Here is a 23,472-nt window from a genome sequence, read left to right on the forward strand (position 1 = left end):
TCCACTGTCCCCCTCTGCTGCCACACTGTCCCCCTCTGCTGTCCACTGTCCCCCTCTGCTGCCACCTGTCCCCCTCCGCTGTCACCCTGTCCCCCTCTGCTGTCCACTGTCCTCCTCCGCTGTCACACTGTCCCCCTCCGCTTCCACACTGTCCCCCTCCGCTGTCACACTGTCCCCCTCCGCTGTCACACTGTCCCCCTCTGCTGTCACACTGTCCCCCTCCGCTGTCCACTGTCCCCCTCCGCTGTCCACACTGTCCCCCTCCGCTGTCCACACTGTCCCCCTCCGCTTCCACACTGTCCCCCTCCGCTTCCACACTGTCCCCCTCCGCTTCCACACCGTCCCCCTCCGCTTCCACACTGTCCCCCTCCGGTGCCACCATCCTTTTCACTCTGCCCCACGCCAGACATAAATAAAAGAGAAGACAGAAACTTACCAATCAGCGCGGCGCCGGGACCCAGCAGCCTCCTCTCTCCCGCAGCTGTCACTGAATATAGACGTCAGTGACAAGCTGCTGCGGGAGAGAGGAGGCTGCTTGGGTCCCGGCGCCGCGCTGATTGGTGAGTTTCTGTCTTCTCTTTTTTTTTATGTCTGGCCCGCGGCACCCCTGGGAGCCGCGGCGCACACTTTGGGAACCGCCGGTATATGCTGTAAGAGAAATGTATATGAGTGAGTATTTCATCAGTATTGCTCAATCATGTTGTGTGTATAGAGACAGAGAATGAATGTGTTTTAAGGATGCATGTGTGTATGCCATGTGGTCTTGAAAGATGGGGGATGGGATTAGAAGTTGCAGGTAAGTAATATATACATATATATGTAGTAATAAAGAAAGATTAAAAGAAAGAGAGAAAGATATAAGATAGCAGAGAGAGTGGCATGTGGTCAGGTAAATTCATTGTGATGCAATTAGCAAACATTCCTGAGGCTACTTAGATACAGAAAGTTAAATGGAAACAGGATTCAAAAGAAAGTTAATAGATATACATGCAAGCAAGGAGAGTTGTACAGGGGGTGTCTTCAAAAGAAGACAACACATACACTTATAGAAAAGTATTACTAACTACCTGTGAATATTCGCATTTAAAATTCAACAAATGATAACAAAGAATTATTAAATATAAAATATAGCATACTAACTTTAAAGAAAAAAAAGAGCAACAAAAAATTCTGGTACCTGAGGATGCCGGGCAGGCGTCTCTTGATCCTCAGGGCGGAGGGCAGTCTTGTCTGGGAACTTTTGGGCACAGGACAGACCTCTCTAGAAAATCAGGACATAGGTCAGTCCTCTCTGGACTCTTGGGACTGTTCTGCCCCAGGTCTCAGAGAGGACTGCCTCTTGAACATACAGACTCAGATCAGTCTTATCCTTAAACTTGACATGATTGGTAGTCCTCTGTTGAAACTCAAGACATAGTTGCAGTGCTCTCTGGTATGTTTGGATGCTTTGTAGTTCCTTATGGATTATCTGGGTGTGGAGCAGTTCTCTCCGGGACCGTTGAGTACAAGGCAGACCTTTCTGAAATTTTAGGAGATAGGCAGTCCTCTCTGGAACCTTGAAACTGATCTGCCCCAGGTCTCAGAGAAGACTGCCTCTTGAACATAGTGGTGCAGACCAATCCTCTCTTCAACCTCTGGAAGCTTGTAGTCCTCTCTGGAATCTAAGGGCGCACAGTCATCATCTCTGGAACTTTAAAGTGCAGGGTATACCTCTCCAGAAAGTTAGAGAACAGGGTAGATATCTCTTTAAACTCAGGACAGAAGGCAGACCTCTCTGAAATCTCAGGGTGCACAGAAGTCCTCTCTGGAACTGCAGACCACAGAAGAGTCCTCTCTTAAACATTAGAGCACTGTGCAAGCCTCTCTAGAGAATCTGTACTGTTCTTCATGAGGTCTCTGAGAGGACTTCTTCTGGAATTACTGGAGGCAGTAAAGTCCTCTCTTGAACGTTTGAGTGCAGGCTAGTCAATTTCTGGTTTATCAGGAAAAAGCACAGGCCTCTAAAAAGAGCCATGGTTAAGGACATGCCCTTCCCCCAAGAAGATGATCCACCCTCCCAATGCCCTCTGTTCCTCTTCTTGTGGGTAGGGGGTGCCTTCAAAAGTAAGACAACACATACACTTAAATAGGAGTATTACTAACTAGCTGTGAATATTAGCATTTAAAATTCAACAAATGCTAACAAAGAATGATTGAATATAAAATTAGCATACTAACTATAAAGAAAAAGAAGAGCAACAAAGAATTCTGGTACCCGAGGATGCCGGGCAGGCGTCTCTTGAACCTCAGGACGGAGGGCAGTCTTGTCTGGAACCTTTGGGCACAGGACATACCTCTCTAGAAAATCAGGACATAGGTCAGTCCTTTCTGAGCTCTTGGGACTGATCTGCCCCAGGTCTCAGAGAGGACTGCCTCTTGAAAATCCAGACTCAGATCATTCTTATCCTTAAGCTTGACATGATTGGTAGTCCTCTGTTGAAACTCAAGGCATAGTTGCAGTGCTCTCTGGTATGTCTGGATGCTTTGTAGTTCCTTATGGATAATCTGGGTGTGGAGCAGTCGTCCCTGGAACCTTGAAATTGATCTGCCCCAGGTCTCAGAGAAGACTACCTCTTGAACCTAGGGGTACAGGCCAATCCTCTCTTTAACCTCTGGAAGCTTGGTATTCCTCTCTGGAATCTAAGGGCGCATAGTCATTCTGTCTGGAATCTTAAAGTGCAGGGTAATCCTCTCCAGAACCTTAGTAAACAGAGTAGATATCTCTTTAAACTCAGGACAGAAGTCCTGAAGCAGACCTCTCTAAAATCTCCGGGTGCACTGTAGTCCTCTCTGGAACCTTAGAGCACTGTGCAAGCCTCTCTGGAGAATCTGTACTGTCCTTTTGAGTTCTCTGAGAGGACATCTTCTGGAAATTAAGGAAACAGTAAAGTCCTTTCTTGAACCTCTGGGTGCAGGGCAGTCAGTTTCTGGAATGTCAGGGTGAAGCGCAGGCTTCTATAAAGGATCATGGCCAGTCCCCATTTGAACCTCAGGAGGGAGAGCAGTTTTGTCTGCAACCTTAGAGCAGAGGGCAAGTCTCTCTAGAAAAACAAGAAATAGTGCCACTTGATCATACGTGCATAGATCAATCCTATTCTTAACCTTGAGATTCTTTGTAGTCCTCTCTAAAAACTCAATGCACAGGGCAGTCAGTACTCACTGAATTCTTAGGGTCCAGGGCAATCCTCTTTGGAACCTCAGGATGCTTTGTAGTCATTTCTGGAAACTCCAAGAGCACTCATTTCTGGAACCTGAGGGCAATCCTCTTTGAAACTTCTGGCCCTCACTGCTCAAGGTCTCTGAGAGGAATGTTTCTGTTAAAATGACTTAAACCCATCTGTCTAATATTAATTAGCCCAAAATCTGAACCTATCTAATTCTAGCTTTCGCAATAGACCTAACATTATCCAAAACCTCAATCTTAACCTGAACTCAAGTTTAAGTCCTAACAAAGGTCTCATACTGCTTCAATGAAGTCTAAAAACGTAGAAAACCATATAACCAATGGAAATGCAAGGAAAATTATATTTTTTTAATTCATATCCAAAATTTGTTTCTAGTGGTAATTATTAATTGTTACATATCTTATAAAACTTAAATTACTGAAGACCAATTTATTAAAGGGCGAAAAGTCTTATTGCTGGCTAAAACAGTAGTTTATGTAACTTGTAGTAGATCTATTACTATCGATTTAATTAACAGTTTTTTTTAAAAAAATGCTTTTATTTAATTTGCTGGTTTTGTAATAGTAGTGAAACGGTATACTCAAATTAGGGCCTCCAGTTAGCAGAATGGGGGCCTCCAGAAGGATAAGTAACTCTGGACAGCTTATGCATTACATCTACATAGTAGATGTAATGCATAAGCCATGTTTTGGCAGCATTACATAGTATAGCTGCCAAAACAATAAACCACACAATAACAAGAATTAAAAAAAATGGGAAATTTAGTTATAATATAATCTTACCTTAGACTATGTGATGACAAAAACAGCCGATATAATCATAGGAATGAACAGTGATTATATGCAGCCCACACTCACAGCCAGCTGATAACTGCACAGCACTAACCTTTATTCACAGGTTGAGTGACATCACTAAAGGTCTTTATGATGTCAGCCAGTGACGTAATCATCCTAGTCAAAGTTGTTATTTATCAACCTGCCTGCTTATTAGGACTGAATGGAGTTAAATTATAAATCTTCATGACATTTTAATGAGCACTTTTTACATATCAGTTAATAACCCCGAATTGTGTCCTTAGCACATACTGACCAACATTTGAATCCCCCCTCCAGGAGATCCCAAAACAGATGTCAAGCTGCATGAGTGAAGGGGGGAGTGCGCTGCATACTAGATCATGTGATTTGGGCCCCACCCCTGCAATGATTTGATAATGGCATTTTGTTAAAGGGACAAAATAACATTTTTCAGGGACTTTGTACTAGAACTGGGATGTTTAATAAAGCGTAGTGTAAGCTAATGCAAATATAAATGGGAGCCCACTAGTGTCAACGTTGGTCACACTAATGTGTTTAAATGACTCTGATGTACTGAGGCACAATAAGTGATATTGTAGAGGCACAGTGACGGTGCCTAAGTCATGTCTCTAGTTCCTATTGAACTCATTTACTGCATTCTGATTAATTGTTTACATTCAATAATACATTATGATATTAGATTGTTATTGGTTCAGTCAGCAAAATGGCTGCCTCCACTTTAATGATGTTATTATTATTTTGCTAATAACTGCTATTGTTTTAGAAGCAGGGCTATTTTATGAATTTATTGCTCTATAGGGCAGTTATGGACAACCTGAAACACTTTAGGGGCTGCATTATGCGGCCTTCTAACTTTCAAAAGGACCACACATTACCCTTTATCTCAGTAATAGGTTAAAACAATACATTTCATCAAAGAGACACCTATCTCAAGTAACATAACAGAAGGCCATAACAAGCCATAACAAACAAATTGGACAATAAAACAAGAAGGAGCTGGGGGATATAGATGATGGCTCAGAGGGTTGCATTTTGCCCATCACTGCAGTGGGCTTGTGTGCAAGAGTAGAGCCCCAAGTCCAATCTAGCAGGCTTGGCAGCACAAAATAAAGCAAAAATGCTGAGGTTCCTAGACAGAGCTCACTGGAGGGTGAGGTGACGCAAGTCAAGAATTACCTAATAGGCTGTCAGAATCACAGATAGTGGGCACAATTTAGAGTCGGAGGCAAAGTCCATTTTAGGCGCATCGACCACAAAACCACTATCACACATGTGCAGCAAGCACCATATCCGCCTGCATCTTGGACACAATTTACACTTGCGACAGCTTGCGGCTTACTACGATGGAAAGGGACGGAACACGGAATTGTGAAGGCATGAACTTGTATAATATAGACACAGGGGGTGTGACCCCATCGGTAAATCCTGGACGAAGACGCAACACAGTCATAAAAGGGCTAAAACTATGCGGCAGGAATTAGGTGGCGCAAGTAGTTAGCTAGCTGCAGGAACTGCTCGCAGCTCAGTAGGGTAGGGATGCAACTGGGGTTGCATGCCACTCACAATACCCTACCAAGCTACGGCACACTCCCACTCCTCTACGTCTTAGAAGCACATTGTGCTGACTCTAAATGAGGCCCTGTATGAGCACCTTGTTCTACCAATTATAAATTAATGTGAGATGTTTTCTGGGAATGAGCAGAAAGATAGAATAGTGACACAGCAAAATCAAATGCATAGAAATCCTAGCAGTTCCAAGCTCCCCCCGCTTATAATGAATCATGTAATATAACATTTACCCCAGTCACTGTCAGATCAATCTTCCAAAATACACTCTCCTCACACACTGTACCTTATAGGAGGGGCTGCTGAGACAACACAATGCAGGAGGGGAGGAGCAGATATCAGTATGCCAGCTGCTAGGTACCAGGATGCTGGAGGCGGGGCTCATACATCACAATACAGGAGTCAGGAGGGGAGAAGCAGAACTCAGTATGCCAGCTGCTAGGTACCAGGATGCTGGAGGCGGGGCTCATACATCACAATGCAGGAGTCAGGAGGGGAGAAGCAGAACTCAGTATGCCAGGTGCTAGGTACCAGGATGCTGGAGGCGGGGCTCATACATCACAATGCCGGAGCCTGGAGGGGAGGAGCAGAACTCAGTATGCCAGCTGCTAGGTACCAGGATGCTGGAGACGGGGCTCATACATCACAAAGCAGGAGCCAGGAGGGGAGGAGCAGAACTCAGTATGCCAGCTGCTAGGTACCAGGATGCTGGAGGCGGGGCTCATACATCACAATGCAGGAGCCTGGAGGGGAGGAGCAGAACTCAGTATGCCAGCTGCTAGGTACCAGGATGCTGGAGGCGGGGCTCATACATCACAATGCAGGAGCCTGGAGGGAAGGAGCAGAACTCAGTATGCCAGCTGCTAGGTACCAGGATGCTGGAGGCAGGGCTCATACATCACAATGCAGGAGCCAGGAGGGGATGAGCAGAACTTGGCAGGTTCAGTGAGTGTTGCTAGATAACGGAAAGCTGGGGGCGGGGGTCATCAGTTAAGTAACAGGAAGTCCTGCTTTTCCCAGTGAGCTGCCCTGCACAGTTGAGTCTGTGATTATGGCTGTAACATACTGGGCACATAAGTCAATGGGCTGTCACAGGCTCCCTTGACTCATGGATGCATGTGCACTGCACACCCTACATCCATGGTAGATACACCACTATTTAGAAGACATTTATCAGTTTACATAGTTACCAGTTAAATCATAAAACCCAGGTCCACATTTATTATATTATAGTAAATACTTTTAATGCAACAATACTATTTACATATTTCAAGTTTTTATAGATGAATTGATTCCCCCTTATCCATTAATTTCAATGAATTTTGGTAAAAACACTGGTTAAAGACATCTTCCATAATATTATTATTATTATTATTATTATTATTATCATTGTTATTTATAAAGTGCTATGTTAAATATAAATCATAGACAATGACATGAAAAGAAAGGTAAAGTTGTCCCTGTGTGCTTACAATCTAAGTGTTGCAGAGAGCAATTGATACAAAAGGTAGTGGAATAACTATTGTCGCTTCTGCTGGGGAAAGCATGTGTGACTACTGTAAGGCAGAAGCAGCCAATGGTAACCGGCAAGTCTGTGCTGTTATATAAATTTATACATACATTTTGCATACTTAACAGATGAAAATAACAAAAAATGCCCCTGCAAAGTTAAATTAGCCATGAATTGTCCTTTTAAATTTGCATAAAAACCGTTTGACTAATATTTGAGATAATGGGCCTGATTCATTTATGAAAGTAACGCAAAAAAAGGAGTAACTTTGCATCTTTTCAAAACCATGTTGCATTGGAGAGGGAGGTAAATTTAAAATGTGGGGACAGATTTATAGTTGGGGTGAGGCATGTCCTAGATCAACTTTAAATTTCAGTGTAAAAATAAAGCTATCAAATATTTGTGTGCTACATGGAAAAACAGCCAATATTTAACTTATGTGCAAAATAATAAACTAATTTGCACCCCTTGCATTGTAATATGGTTTGTCCAAGAGAAAATGTACTCCTTTATTAGCCGTACTTTCTTTAAAAAAAATGAGCAACTTTGAACCTTGGCAAAACCATGTTGCATTGGAGGGGGAGGTAAATTTAAAATGTGAGGACAGATTTATAATTGTGGTAGAACATGTTCTAGATCAACTTTTAATGTCAGTTAAAAATTAAGTTATCAAGTATTTGCATTCTACATGAAAAAACAGCCAGTATTTTCCTTATGTGCAAAATAATAAACACATTTGCACCCCTTGCATTGTAACATGTTTTTGCCAAGGTTCAAAGTTACTCCTTTCTTTGCTTTCCTTTCCTTAATGAATCAGGCCCGTAATGTCATTTCTCTAACAATCACATGACATGAAAAATTAAAATGTTTCCCCTACCTATCTAACAGTGTACAGTAATATGTTATGCATCTAAAATATATTAGATGATTTGTGCATGAGAGGGAAAGAATGTAAAAAAATCCTTTAGGCACTCAAAAGTGCAATCCACCAACGCAAATACTGTTTTCCGTGACATCATGCATCTCATTTTGCACAAATTGCCCCTTTTTTTTTTTTGCAGAGAAGCACATAGATTTGTGAACCAAGATGGCCATGTCTGGGGGGTACAAAAATAGGGGTTAGTGGGCCTGATTCATCCTTGCGTGCCGTATCTTCAATGAAATAGCTCTGCGCATGCTCAGAAATGTTCCCTATGGCAATGAACGCAATTGCATGCAATTCATGTCAGAACGCAAATGACATAACTGCTTACAATAATATTGACAAAGTAAGCGCTCTCTTTGTGAAAGTGCTGCAGCTCCTATACAGTAAATCAATTATAAAAACAATGACAGGGAGCGCATATGAATAAATCAATGTAAAACACAAGGTGATAATGTTTATACCCGGATATGAGCGATCCAGCATAGATAACCAGTGTTCCTCTTTCTCACTATCCCTATGGCTTACCCTACTCATTGGTAGTTCCGTGGGACCAGAGGTAAAGAGGCCAGGAAATTCCTCCCGAGAATTCAAGCGTGCACGTCCCCTGTAGATTCCGACTATTAAAGTAATTCTATCGTTTTAAAATAAGCATCGCATAGGCGATTGTATTGTGTTTCTAAGGCACAAAGTGATTTATTTTAGCAGATGTAAATAGTCAACAATTCAATACATTATTATATTATGATACAGTACAGTACAGCCAATACCAAAAGATAAATACATACCGCTTGCGCTACGCTGCGCTAACCACGGGCCCAGTGCACAGTAATTCACCCTTTGAATACTGTGATCAGTGAAGACTGAGGTTGGTGGGGGTGCAGCTATGATTATATATACAGTACAGTGTTACAGAGTGAACAATAGAGATGACGTAGCTTGTTTCTATAGGTCCAGACGTTGGGTGGGTCCTGGGTAAACAGGTCATAGGCTGATTCAATCTAAGGATTGGGGTGGGGGTCGTCTCTCCAGGGGATGTGAGCATTTCATAGCCTGCATCATACAAAGGTTTATTCCCTAATATCAATAACTAAAGTATACAATGTGCGATCTCTTCGCCGACTGCACCGGACTGCTGCTGATGAATAGGGTTTAATATGATACTAGACATGCCACCTTTCCTATTATCTGAACCATATTTATCACTGAAGTGCATATATAATCATATTATATAAACTAATAATAAACCAAATACTGTCTGCTCATAAATTACTGTGTAATGGATCCAATATGAATATGAATTACATAAATAACTAAATGTTGTCATGCGAGTGTGTGCGTGCGTATTTTACCATGCGATCGCTGTATGCCACGTGTAGCGTTCATCCAATTATACGACTACGATAGTTCCACCCTTTGATAGTACAATAAACTATCACCTTAAAGATGTTATATGCAGGATCTCAGTACCACGTTTCATTGCTATGTAATGCAAATCCCCCTTGGGGTATGACCACGCTGTTTGTAGATCTAAACAAGTTATCATAAGAGAGTCTTAATCCTCAAAACGATTTCTTCTTTTACTATAGACCATACATTTCTGGAGCTTGGAGATAACCTTTTGTATGCCCTTCAAGGGTGCAATAAAACACGTAATACATTATTTGGAAAGGTACAAGGTACAATAGAACATGTATCAGCTATACAGAATACTCTACTACTGTTCTTCAAGTTTAACATGTTTATCTGTCCAACGCATGTCTTTAAGCTCAGAATACATTTAAACACTTCATGTTCATCAATAGCATCATCCTATGTCTATCAATAATGTCATATACAATCTCCTTCAGCTTGCATTAATATACACACTTCGAATAATGTCATCAGTTCTTTTCATTAACACTTGTGGGCGGGCTATTGTCTGTTCGTTCTTCCCAGTCTCCCAATACTCAGATTTAACAGTGATCGGCTTGTAAACTATTGGGAGACTCCAGACTAAGGGGCCTAGGTGCTGTACTTTTCCCTAGTGACCTCCCACCCATAATTCGGGTACCTCAAGAATATTTAGTGGAAAGAGAACTAATCCTACTTGATAAAATCATTGAGGCACGTGAGAGCACGCCCAGCACTTTGTTTGGTCTAAAACCTTACCCTCCCAAGAATGATAATCATTCTCAAGGATGCCTGCTCAAGTCCGAATATTACTGTACTGGCATCGCTGGGTGTACCTCTTTTTAACTATGGAGTCGCCGCACTTACGGACATAATGCTGCTCAGACAATAGCCCCTCGCACTTTCTCCAAGCTCCAAGGTTTCCAAATTTTCCTTTACCCCTGAATTGAATAGAGTAATTGGCTGGACCGATTATGCTACTAACTTCTCTTTCATCCCCAATACCTCATTATCATTACCTGAACCAGCCTCTGTCACCTGCTAATAATTAAAAGAATTGACCGTCCTGAGAAGAGAATGAAATGAGTGAACACAAAACAGGAAAAACTACAACTTCATGCTGGACAACTGTCTTAGCCTTTGGCTCAGGTCCTACTAACTGCATACGAGGTCTTCCAGAACAGACTCATGAGTGCCCTTGGACCCTTCTCTGAGTGTTGGCCCCTCTGCAGTGGGTGGAATGGGCACCAGTGTGTCTCTGCTACCCTTGAAGCCGTGATGCTGGTAGCCTACACCTGGTACCTGTCTGTCAAATAACCTGAGCCCAAGAAATTTCTGTTCCACTTACTCTCCCGATCCAACATCCTGACAGTTAGTGTGACTTTTCAGGAAAACAGTGTTTTGGACATTTTTGGTTGCTGTCTCACTATTTACCTTCTCTCAAGGTCTAACCTAGCCTCCCAGTTACAATCTCATCTCACGAGGGGTCAAGAACATTTCAAAAACTGACAGGTTAAGAGGCTGCCCAGGAGTGATCTTTTGGTAGCGGGGAAGGACTAGTGGCCGAAGCTATCAGTCACTTCAATCAAGTTCCAACTCTTATTCTATTCAATTTGTTCTACCTAGTACCACTACTTTATGTTCACACTGGTTTATGGCTAATTGAAAGTATGTGATTTGTTACCACTACTCAAACATTATACATCTGTTATCAATAACATGAATACCCCTATCATCTATTATAACTCTAGGACTATCACATTGAATAACAAAAGCTTTGAGTACGACACAGTAATACATTTGACACATTTCAATACACCTTTACCTAGACATATTTCATTGGTACACCAGTGTATACTTGAGGATCCTGCATGGTGGTAATTGGATGACGTGGATTTGTTTTATCTGAAGGAAAACCCATCTGCAGGAGGGATATGGGATGGCTCTATTGGTATCATTTTCCTGACATTCTCTTAATCAAGATAGGACGTTGCCGTTCTAATAGCTTGAGACGAAATGTCTGGTGCACCCCAATATACTCTTACCAGCTTGCACATACCTTCTGCACCCAGCTGAGCCAGACCATGTGCTGCCTCCGCTGGGTCTGGAAGATACACTTTGGGAGCTACTGGTCTACCTTGTCCATCTCTCCAGAGTCCACCAGACTCCTCACCACATCTCTTCACTTTCCAGACAGTTAATTCTTCAGGTAACTCCAATCTTCAATATTAACTAATATGTGTATGTGTGCATGTTTGTGTGTGTGTGTTCACATTTTAAAACAATACAACAAAAAACAAAACAAAACATAAATTTGTTAGCTGTCACATAAAACCCTGCTGTCTATTTGACAGCTATGTTCGCTCTGGTGTGACAGCCATGTATGGTCGTGTGTGTAAGTGTGGACTTTACTAGCAGCTACTTCAGTTGGTAACTGTGTCACTGTATAAAGTCCTCTATGTAGTGTCCTACTCATATGCTGGTAATGTTATAAAAAGATTTTTCAGTCAACTCAACATCGCCCCCTAGACTAGAAAAATGCTGAAGGCCAATGTATATCAATCGATTTTCCCTCTGCCAACTCACATGCCCTTCTCAGTACCTCACATTCAGCTACTTGACTAAGTGAGAAAGACAAAGGGGTCTATTTCTATAACACTTTCTTCAAATATAACAGTACCCAGTACATGCCTGTCTAACAGTGAAAAATATAAAACACGAAAATTCTACAATTTCTAGGGTTTCACATTATGTCGTATCCTGTGGTAAAAATCCTACTCCAATGTTCTACATAGAGATGCATATCTGTATGCCTATCCTCTAGCAATCTCCTGTCCCCACCCTTTGTGCATCCATACGAAGGCACATTTTTGTACAGGAGGCACGAACCAAAAACAAATAGAAAAAACAAAACAGATATGCAATCTATAAAACATGAATCATATTTCCACAACAGAACCTTTCTGCTTAAAATCAGCAGTTTCTATACACATGAAAACAAAACCCCTGACTGTTTCTGTAACTCATGTCAATCTAGTGTGTGTATCCCTGAATTTGTCTTATGTAAAAAATGTCTTAGCCCCATTGATGAGACTGTGTCTGTTTTTTTTTATCTCTACCAGAGCAGAGAGAGAGAGAGAGAGAGAGAGAGAGAGAGAGAGAGAGAGAGAGAGAAAGATAGAGAGGTACTAGCATAGATGTAAAGAATGAGAAATAAGAAAGCAATGAATAATAAAAATACAAAGATTTGAATACAAAGGTTTGAAAACAAACATACATGCAGAAAGGGAGATTTTACAGCACAAATGACAGCTGGATTGGACTCTATGGGAAAATGGCTGTATTCATTCCACTAATCCCCTTAGCTATTTGCTAAACTATGACCCCTCCCCATACTTGACTAGGGGGTCTTAAACCAACTGTGCAATCCAGTGTCGTCCGTCATTTGTTAATTAAGAACTCGGTATCACATTAACTACATACCTTTTCAACGGACTTTCTAACTTATGGCAGAGAAATATAGAAGTTAACTCTTAATGACTCATCTGAGATACATAAAACGATATTTTTGGAGAAAAGTATGTACATACTTCATTTTTGGATAATGATTCTCAGCCAAACAAATTATCATGAGTCACTGCAGCCTGAAACAAAGAGTGTTCCAAGGATCCATTGTTAATTAGTCTTTCAAGAGTAATCTTTCTATTTCTCTACCTCACCCCTTTAAACACTATGTCTATATTTCTTCTGTGTACTCTTTATCTGTGAGAGGGAAACAAGATAGTTATCTTAAAACAGCAAACAAATCAAACATTTCCATTCTTCACCATCGGCCAGCGATTAGGAAAACAAGCATTTGACAACATAAAACAAACAAAATCAATAAAGATTACCTTTTAAATCAGTTTTTTTTTTTTCTAAACCTGCTCACCAATACTTACCACAGATTAACTCTAGAGTCGGCTATAGTTCTCCCCCAAAGTATTAGTTGCTATGGGCTGTGCAATCAATTGTTGGGGAACCTCTGAAACTTGTGTATACCTCCTTTGTGGGTGTCTATGTGGTTTCCAACCCAGGTATCCCTTTTTCTCTCTACACAGTTCCTACTCATGTGTCCCTTCTTAAGGTAGTAGAAACACGTCCTTGTCATGTCTGCACAATCTTTTGCTAGGTGTCCTATTTTATTGCATTGAAAACACTTCCTCAACTCATGTTGTTTCTTTTCCTTAAACCAGGTGTTATTATACTGTGGTCGTGCATGCAGTCCCTCTGGTGCTGGGTTACTTACCATCATTAGCCTATCACTCTGTGCTTTTTCCTCTTAACATATATTTTTATCATGTCCTATAACTGACTCCCTGAGAACACTTACAGTACTTCCTCTCCAGTATGGTAATGAAGGTTGCACCCTTCTTTTCAAGTTTTCCCTGAGGCCATCCATTAGAACTTTAACGGCAACCTCTCTGTAGGGTACACTATCTTTTATGTCTGATACCCCAGTATATTTGGCCATTGTTATCAGAGCCCTGCAAAAATAGTCTGTTGCATTTTCACTATCTTTTTGCTTGATAGTAAAAATTTTACTCTAGTCCACTATCACTGGAAAATATATGGTCAACTGTGTGATTATATGTCCAATATTGTCCTGATTATCATCCTCGGTTAAGGATTCATCCTCCTCCAACATACAATCCTTAATGAACTTTTGTATATCAGTATTGAGAGGAAGACAGGTCTTCAATAATACTCGCCAATCGTTATTAGTTGGCTCGTACACATTACCATAATATCTAATAAACTTCTGACATTTGGTCAAATCTTTCCTAGGATCAGGGAAATCAGACAAAATTTAAAACATTTCAGACCTAGTCCGTGGATCATGCTTTGCTACATGTTTTAAGGGAACGTCACCATCTCTGTCCGCTTTCCCATTGGGAACTGCTGTTGTGCAGGCAGGATGTAAGTCTACCAAATCACTATGTTCTGAACTAGTTGCTGAAATTGCTGCTGCAGTACAATAGATGTCTCCCCCTGTGATAACCTTTACATTATTCTCACCACTTTCAGCCGCTGCCCCTGCTGGCGGAACCGTTCCCTTTCCTTGTCCTGAAACATTACTTTTAACATTACTTAAAACAACATACAAGTTACTAGTTACAGTTTTCACATTTTTAGTATTGGCTGTACTTTTCGCCCCGACCGAATTTGTCAGGGGCGTGCTTGCGCTCAGTTCTCCACGCTTTACAACGCACACTTCCGGAACACTCATTTCCGGTACTCTGATTTCCGTTGTGTGCGCACTTTTCACCACATTTACTTCCGCTGTGCATTTGCTGCTCTGCCACGTGTTACCTTCCATTTGCCACGACTTTAAACAATCATCATGTTTATTTTTTACTTCCGTTGGCTTAATCAACCATACTTTATCTTTTACGTTATTTATTACCTCTGCATTAAAACTCCCTATTGTTGGGAAAGGCCTAACACACTCTTTGGTCATCTCAACCCCTGTGTCGCAATAAGCCGTTGCGTATGCACCATATTTATTACACATACGAAACCTTGCTGAATCCCTAAAGCCTTCTTTAGGCAGTACATTGGCCATCTCTAGCATATGCTTAGCACCCATGTTGAACAGTAGGGTTCCAGGAACATCACACTATCCTGCCACAATATAGGGTCCCAGGAATATAATAATATCCTGCCACAATATTGGGTCCCAGGAATATAATATCCTGCCACTACTTTCAACACTCTGCCACCCGCAATCTACCGCTAGAGATATTTTACTGGCCCGTGGACGTATTTGCTACAAGCCGCGTCCACTCGCTTCCTCTTGTCTTAGACAAAAACCCCTAATACAGAAATATCAATGCGGACTAAAGGGTTATCAGCTCCTCGATTACCCCTGACTCTCCAACAAAATCTGATGAGTTTACACAATTTTAGACAAGGACCCCTAATACAGAAATATCAATGTGGACTAAAGGGTTATCAGCTCCTCGATTACCCCTGACTCTCCAACAAAATCTGTTGAGTTTATTACGCCTGGCAGCATCTGGTAAAGTCAATTACCAGCCTTACCACGTAATTCCTCCCCGTTGCTCCCAAGGCGCAATCACGGCTTTCATTATTCTGCCACAATATAGGGTCCCAGAAATATCCGTGCCGTGCGGTGCAATCGCAACGCTTACAGATACTAATTATCAGTAAACTATGCGATTACCCTTGGGTGCATGTCGCCAGTATACCTGCCTTGTATACCGTACACCAGTTGGGCACCTGCCTCGTCAGACAGCAACTGACACTCTATTTAACAATAGATCAAAAAAACTTAGTGTATTTAAAGTCAACAAATCACACGACATACACCTTTTCTGCGCAGAAAATCAAAAAGTTCCCAACAATAGTAATAATGTTCCAGAGGTAACAACTGATTATACTATGCATGTATAACAACTATTGAAACGATTGTTTAACCACGTGGCAATATTACCGGAAGTACACATAATCAATGCAGGAAATACAAATACTCTATGCAATGCAATACCCTTTAAAACGCAAAACGACAATAAAAAGAAACATTTTTCTTTCTTGTACCTAGATTCAAATTAGCTTTCCTTCAGTCTATGCAACAATGGACATTCGGTTTCGCAACACAAAGTGAACCACAGGTCTTAAACACATTGCGTTTTTTCCCATATGAGACGCGTCCGTCAACCCACCCTTTGTTGAGGAACCGAATATCGTAAGCGTTGCATACCTGCCGTTAAAGTAACTCACCTCCGAGCCCCCAAATTATTAAAGTCATTCTATTGTTTTCAAATAAGCATTGCATAGGCGATTGTATTGTGTTTCTAACGCACAAAGTGATTTATTTTAGCAGATGTAAATAGTCAACAATTCAATACATTATTATATTATGATACAGTACAGTACAGCCAATACCAAAAGATAAATACATACCGTTTGCACTACGCTGCGCTAACCACGGGCCCAGTGCACAGTAATTCACCCTTTGAATACTGTGATCAGTGAAGACTGAGGTAGGTGGGGGTGCAGCTATGATTATATATACAGTACAGTGTTACAGAGTGAACAATAGAGATGACGTAGCTTGTTTCTATAGGTCCAGACGTTGGGTGGGTCCAGGGTAAACAGGTCATAGGCTGATTCAATCTAAGGAATCCAAAGGTGGGGGTCGTCTCTCCAGGGGATGTGAGCATTTCATAGCCAGCATCATACAAAGGTTTATTCCCTAATATCAATAACTAAAGTATGCAATGTGCGATCTCTTCGCCGACTGCACCGGACAGCTGCTGATGAATAGGGTTTTAGTATGATACTAGACATGCCACCTTTCCTATTATCTGAACCATATATATCACTGAAGTGCACATATAATCATATTATATAAACTAATAATAAACCAAATACTGTCTGCTCATAAATTACTGTGTAATGGATCCAATATGAATATGAATTACATAAATAACTAAATGTTGTCATGCGAGTGTGTGTGTGCGTATTTTACCGTGCGATCGGCCAATAAAACAATATTAACCAATATTCTTTCCTTCATCCAATTATACGACTTCGACACGACGAACGTTATGCAGACTCCTACAACGGCAGTTCCTGATGCTACGGTGTGCTGGATGGATCAAAAAGCAGTGAGATCTACGCGTTTCGTCCACTAGGGACTTTGTCAAGATACTGCTGCACTGCTCTAGAAGGCTTTTTATCCATTCATGTTTAATCACTTTAATAAAAATGTTAAAAATCTGTTAAAATATTGAAAATATAATAAGGATACTTCTGCACACATATATATATATATATATATATATATATATATATATATATATATATATATATACATATGCATATGTATTTTATTTTGATTTTGTGCATCTAAGGTGTATATGAAAAATCAAAAAGATCAAAAAAATCAGAAAACCAAAAAAGTCAAAAAACCTACACTTAATAAAATAAAAAATAAATAAAAAGACCACCACTTAATAAAATCCATTATTGCAACGGCCAGAATAGCATAAGATTCATAAAAATTCATAAAGATCATATTCGTCATAAAAATTGACTCAGCTCAAAGACCAAATTCAAGTCATGTGGGGCACATGTTTTCATGTGGAAAATCCATCTGGATTCAGACCTGGCAATTTTCTGTATATAGTCTCCTCCTCTCCAATCCGGTCTGATATGTTCTATTCCCAGAAATTTTAGGCCCTTCGGATCTTGATTATGTACTCTATAGAAATGATCTAAAACACTATGGGTTTTAAGTCCCCTTTTGATATTATAAATATGTTCTGATATCCTTTGTTTCAGTTTCCTTTTTGTCATCCCTACATACTGAAGGCCACAAGGGCACTCCAGCACGTATATGTCTCCTTCAGTATCATATGTTATGTGAGACTTGATTGGGAAACAGAGCGAATTGCTGGTGGATTTGACGTCTTTTGTATTTCTTGTGGTCTTAATGTCAAGCTGTTTGCATGCATTACAACCTAAACAGAAGAAAAATCCTTTCGAGGAATAATGCAATAATGGATTTTATAAGTGGTGGTCTTTTTATTTTTTTTATTTTATTAAGTGGAGGTTTTTTTGACTTTTTTTGTCTTTCTGATTTTTTTGATCTTTTTGATTTTTCATATACACCTTAGATGCACAAAATCAAAATAAATATATATATATATATATATATATATATATATATATATATATATATATATCTATATTTATCTATGTCAATGATGGCAATGGTACTATGAGGAACATATATATATATATATATATATATATATATATATATATATATATATATATATATATGTATATATATGTATATATGTATATATATATATGTATATATATATATATATATATATATATATATATATGTATATATATATATATATATATATATATATATATATATATATATATATATGTGCAAAAGTATCCTTATTATATTTTCAATACTTTAACAAATTTTTAACATTTTTATTAAAGTGATTAAACATGAATGGATAAAACGCCTTCTAGAGCAGTGCAGCAGTATCTTGACAAAGTCCCTAGTGGATGAAACGCGTAGATCTCACTGCTTTTTGATCCATCCAGCACACCGTAGCATCAGGAACTGCCGTTGAAGGAGTCTGCATAACGTTCGTCATAATCTACAGGGGACGTGCATGCTTGAATTCTCGGGAGGAATTTCCTGGCCTATTTACCTCCGGCCCCACTGAACTACCAAGGAGTAGGGTAAGCCATAGGGATAGTGAGGGAGAGGAACACTGGTTATCTATACTGGATCGCTCATATCCGCAAAGGGGTATAAACATTATCACCTTATGTTTTACATTGATTTATTAATTTGCGCTCCCTGTCTTTGTTTTTATAACTGCTTACAAGTTGAAGGGCAGAACGGTGGAGGGCAGAGATGGATGAAGATAGGCAATGTACAGTAAGAGTGTGCCGAGGGGTGCCAACGCAGATGTGGGCGAATCAAGGCCTGGGTTTCTCTAAATTACGGTTCTTTTAGCCATTTCCATTGCACCAGCTAAAGGGCAGGTGTAAGAGTCAATTGATAGTGATCACTGTCAGAGCATTGCCTTTGTATTAAAAACTACATATATGCGTGACACTAGCTACCAAAGAACATTTATATGCATGTAAAAGAGTATATAAAAACTCATTGGGCCTGATTCATTAAGGAGTGCAAAGCAAAAAAAGGAGTAAATGTTCTCCGGGACAAACCATGTTACAATGCAAGCAGTGCAAATTATTTTATTACTTGGCACATAAGTTAAATATGGACTGTTTTTTCATGTAGCACACAAATACTTATTAATGCCCATTTTGCTCAAGTTCTCAAAGGGATAGGAAGCCATGCAGTCCTGGACCCGCGGAGCAGGGGAAGATATGTGGAGGCATGTGTAGATGATACAGGTGGCAAATTTGATGCCAAAGTTTTCGTGTTGACATTAACAAGGGAATATTCGAAGCGTGTTCAGGTAATTCTTGGTCATGAAGATGTATAAACACTAAGAGATGGAGATCCGAAATGAAGTTCTGATCTAGTGTAGTGCAAGTATAAGCGTCAGTATTATGTAACCAGTCTCTAAGGTGATGCAGCAGAGCTGCCTGGTTATACCTTGTTGCATTTGGTAGATTGAATCTGCCATTTATCCAAGATTGCTGTAATTTAAGTAAGCCAATTTGTGGTTTTCTAGATTTCCAAATAAATTTTTAAAAAGCTGAATCCAATCTAGACAGAGTCAGAGCGGGACAGTAGCAGTGGAAGCACCTAAAGGGGATACAGGAGCCTGGGAAACGTGATCATTTTGATTACGTTTATTCTGCCCCCATAGAAGACACGTAGTTGGTCCCCTCCCTTCAATCCCCGCTCTGCTGCACTGATTGCCTTGGAGATATTGAGGTCAATCAGTAAGGAGATGTCTTTGGGGATTTGAACTCCCAAGTTTGGCATGGTCGACCTAGCCCAGGTGATGGTGATGTTCCCTGCCCATGATGGTCGCACGGCTCCCTTTCGAAGATACATAGCCACAGACTTAGAAAAATTTACTATGAATCCCGAACCCGAGCCAAATTCCTTGATTCTATCCATTAAGGGTCGAAGAGAAATTTCCAGGTTGGATAGGTACAACATAACATCATCGGTAAAGGCCGTGAGTTTGAGGTCCCTGGTGCCAATTTTGATTCCTTCAGGAGATTCCAAACGGAGTATCTGCCAAGAAAACTCTTGGAGCCTGGTGCGGCCACCCTGGGCTACATGTGCAACCTCTGCAACAGCCCGTGCTAGGCATGGCTGGAGGTGTGTGACCGTGCAGACCCGCGTAGGTGTGTGAGGCTTATGAAGTGGATGTGCTCACATCTTTTAGTATCTATATAAAGTTAGGGTGCAGCATGGGACTGCATGTAGCACACAAAGACAATTCAGGGGGATGCCTGATGAATTGGCTCTGGCCCCTTGGCAGATGCCCAATCCACCCTCCCAATAATGCACCACTGACAACGCTGCTCACACTACTTACTTGGACATTAATCATATATTTTTACAGATTAATGACCATGTTGCTTTGTAGCTTTGTAACACAATTTTAGCTTTAGTTTCTTTCTTTTTTTTTTTTGCATTGTTAAATAAGATTATCTTTTTATTTGGTTGGTTACACTGGTCACCAAAACATTTGTTTTGTTTACCTTGATGAATTTGTTTTTCCTTTATTGATTTGCATGGGGTGAGTTAAAAAATAACCTTTAAAAATCATTTTGCTAAACTACCAACAATACCCACTCTATCTTAATTTGTATAAATTAAGTTACATGAACGTAAAAAGGGGCAAATAAAGAGTGTCCAAACAGTTTGATAATATTATTTTTATTAAAATGAACTTAAATTGTGAAAACATATTAAAATAGTATATTATCCTAATATTTGTTAGTTTTTATATGCAGTAGGACAAAGACTACTTGACTCACATTTTTCAAGAAATGTCACGTTGTCCTACTTGACTCACAGGTTACGCTTCTTCTTCACCTGCTTTTTGTATTCCACATCTGGAGCATCTCTTGTGACAGTTCAGCAATGGTCTGCTACTATTGTACAGTTCCATTTGCCTTGAAACTCTTCTTCATTGCTTGGACAACCCGATGGAATCTCTCGCCATTCTAATCACTTACTGCACCCCTGTTGTCTGGGAAAAAGTCCAGATGAGAGTGAAGGAAGTATATTTGTAAGGACATGTTGCAACCTAATTTCTAATAAGATACCAGTAGGTTACTCACAAGTTCTTTATAGTTATCTGCTCTGTTGTTTCCCAGAAAGTTGGTTGGTATAAATTTGTATCCACTCAAAGCCATTTTCTCATCACCCTGGATGATCTGGTCAAAGTGTTCGTCTTTGAGAAGCTCTCATTAAAGGGCTCACTGTGTATTTCCCCATAAACTTCACAACAAACCTTAAAATACTTAACCATTTATCTAAAATAAACACACAGAGTCATGTATAAGTTTGCTAAAAATGGAGAACATTTTATTATTAAATTAGTATTTAACTAAACCTATGGTGGCGGAGAAAGGGCACTGTGGTACAGCTCCTAAGCTGATATAACTAGATAACGTGGAACTGGCGCATACCGCCGTACATCCACTAGCCATGGAGAACACATCCCAAACAATCATGCGCTGATTTGGCGTCAGAGTGACTGCCCCCCTTCTAAACTCACACTGCCCTCCCTCACCGAGCCAGACAGGGGACCCTCCTCACCGAAGGACCAAAAAGGAGTTACTGGTGCCTCTAAGGGGACAGTGACTTGCGCCAACTACCTTTGCGCCCACTAATCAGCCGCTGAACGCAGTGCCTTCCCACCGCAAACCGTGTAACGTAAAGTACCTTAATCAAGGAGTGGGTGGGTGGGATCTCTTGCTGAAGAGTGAGACAAATCAGGAAGTACCAACTGCTATATTCAACCCAGGACCCTTCCACAGGAGGTACCATTGGTCGGGCCCCACCCGATGTTAACCCTTCAAGTAAGTGTTCAAACCCTGTTGCCCTTTAAGTGCGTTCACCCTAAAAGCCTCACTTGTCAATCTGTAAGCAAATGAAAGCACCTTCCTTTATTTTGGCCTCATTAGGTCTATGATATTTGTCCTTGAGGTTGCTGAATGATGGTCCATCTTGGTCCATGGTCTGTATCATGAAAACAAGAGCTAATAATTCATTTTATCTGTCATTCTTATTTAGAATGCGAAAATTTGTCAAAATTGACTGATTTCATTGCCTAAACATTTTGGCTGCTGACCAGTGTTATCTGAATGTATTTTATGGGTTTTTTTCTGACACATAGAATTAATTTATTTCTTAGGATTAGATAAAATAAATTAGATATAAAATGTGCTTAGCCCCAGGGGCATGTCTAAAAATGTGTTCCCATTTAGGGAAAGCTATAGCTAGAAGTCAGGATTTGTTCTTTTCTCCTTCTATTGAACAAGGTGTAGAAGTATTTATATGACCAGGAGTAACTCCATTCTCTCTGCGGTCTTGGGCTCTCAATCACAGTCTGCTTCTGTGTATGCAGCCACCATTTCTATTCTCCTAGATAAAAACAGTGGCTTGCAAAAACGCATACACCAGCCCACTGTAAAACATGCTGGGTGGGTGTAAATGGTTTGACCTACTGTTTTAGAATGAGATGACAAAATACAATTGCCATTTAGGTGACCTGAGTGATCATTTTCTGAGGTTACACAGGCCACAAGGGAATCGCTGAAAGTTTAATATGTAAAACTGTGCTTCATTGTCTTGGCAGCCCCTCTCTATCCAATGATGTACAATCCCCATCATTATCATGTTTGGAAATATTTCTTAATGACTCAGCTGTCACCATTGTTGCTCTGTCCACAGTGAACTTATGGAGGTAGAGCACTTCCGAACAATCTACCACATGTTTGTGGCTGCCCTCTGCGTATTTTTCATTAGCACAGTAGCTGTGGATATCATTGACCAGGGAAGGTGAGTGGATACTCCAAAAAAAACCTCTAACATTATTTAAAATATTTATTTTATTCTATTTACTCAACATGTGTAGACCTTTCTTAGACCATTTCTCTTTTTACTCATAATTGGTTTGAGTTGGTAAAATATGAATATACTTAATTTTGTCCTAGTCTGAAATTTGTTTTTCAGTCCGCTTTCAAAATGCATTGTGAATCAAGAAATCACACCCTAGTAGGTTTTTCCATTCTGAACTGTCAGTCAAAGGGATTCTCCCACCATAGATAGATGGCGGATCTTCTAGCACGGGCACCTCTAGACATGAGCATATCTGCCACCTATGGCTACCAGTAGTATGTTATAACTTGATGGGTTATAACTTAATGTGACAATGTTTAGTCATGTATCTTTTTTATCTAATTTTCTTCACAACACATGTTATTACTATTTCGTGTCAAATTTACAAAGCAGTCATTTGCTGTCTATTCTTCAATAATCTGAACCTTTGT

General features: G+C 40.3%; 1 protein-coding gene and 1 long non-coding RNA gene across 5 annotated transcripts in view; one reads left to right on the plus strand and one right to left on the minus strand.

Moving 5' to 3' along the window:
* The window catches only part of LOC142141081 (uncharacterized), a 65,887-nt gene extending 59,840 nt beyond the window's left edge, over positions 1-6,047 (minus strand). The window contains exon 1 of the long non-coding RNA XR_012688611.1: positions 5,892-6,047. This is a non-coding gene — a long non-coding RNA (uncharacterized LOC142141081). The remainder of the gene's footprint in view (positions 1-5,891) is intronic.
* The window catches only part of SOAT2 (sterol O-acyltransferase 2), a 116,785-nt gene that overhangs the window by 56,449 nt on the left and 36,864 nt on the right, over positions 1-23,472 (plus strand). For 3 of the 4 annotated variants that reach the window (XM_075199172.1, XM_075199170.1, XM_075199171.1), the window contains one exon: positions 22,874-22,981. In XM_075199172.1, coding sequence (XP_075055273.1) covers positions 22,874-22,981 — 108 coding nt within the window. Of the gene's footprint in view, positions 1-6,198; positions 6,551-22,873; positions 22,982-23,472 lie in introns of those variants that run through there. The other variant, XM_075199173.1, reaches the window with a different exon arrangement.

Source organism: Mixophyes fleayi, chromosome 2 (assembly GCF_038048845.1).
Source record: "Mixophyes fleayi isolate aMixFle1 chromosome 2, aMixFle1.hap1, whole genome shotgun sequence".
In the NCBI taxonomy this organism is placed as follows: Eukaryota; Metazoa; Chordata; class Amphibia; order Anura; family Limnodynastidae; genus Mixophyes; species Mixophyes fleayi.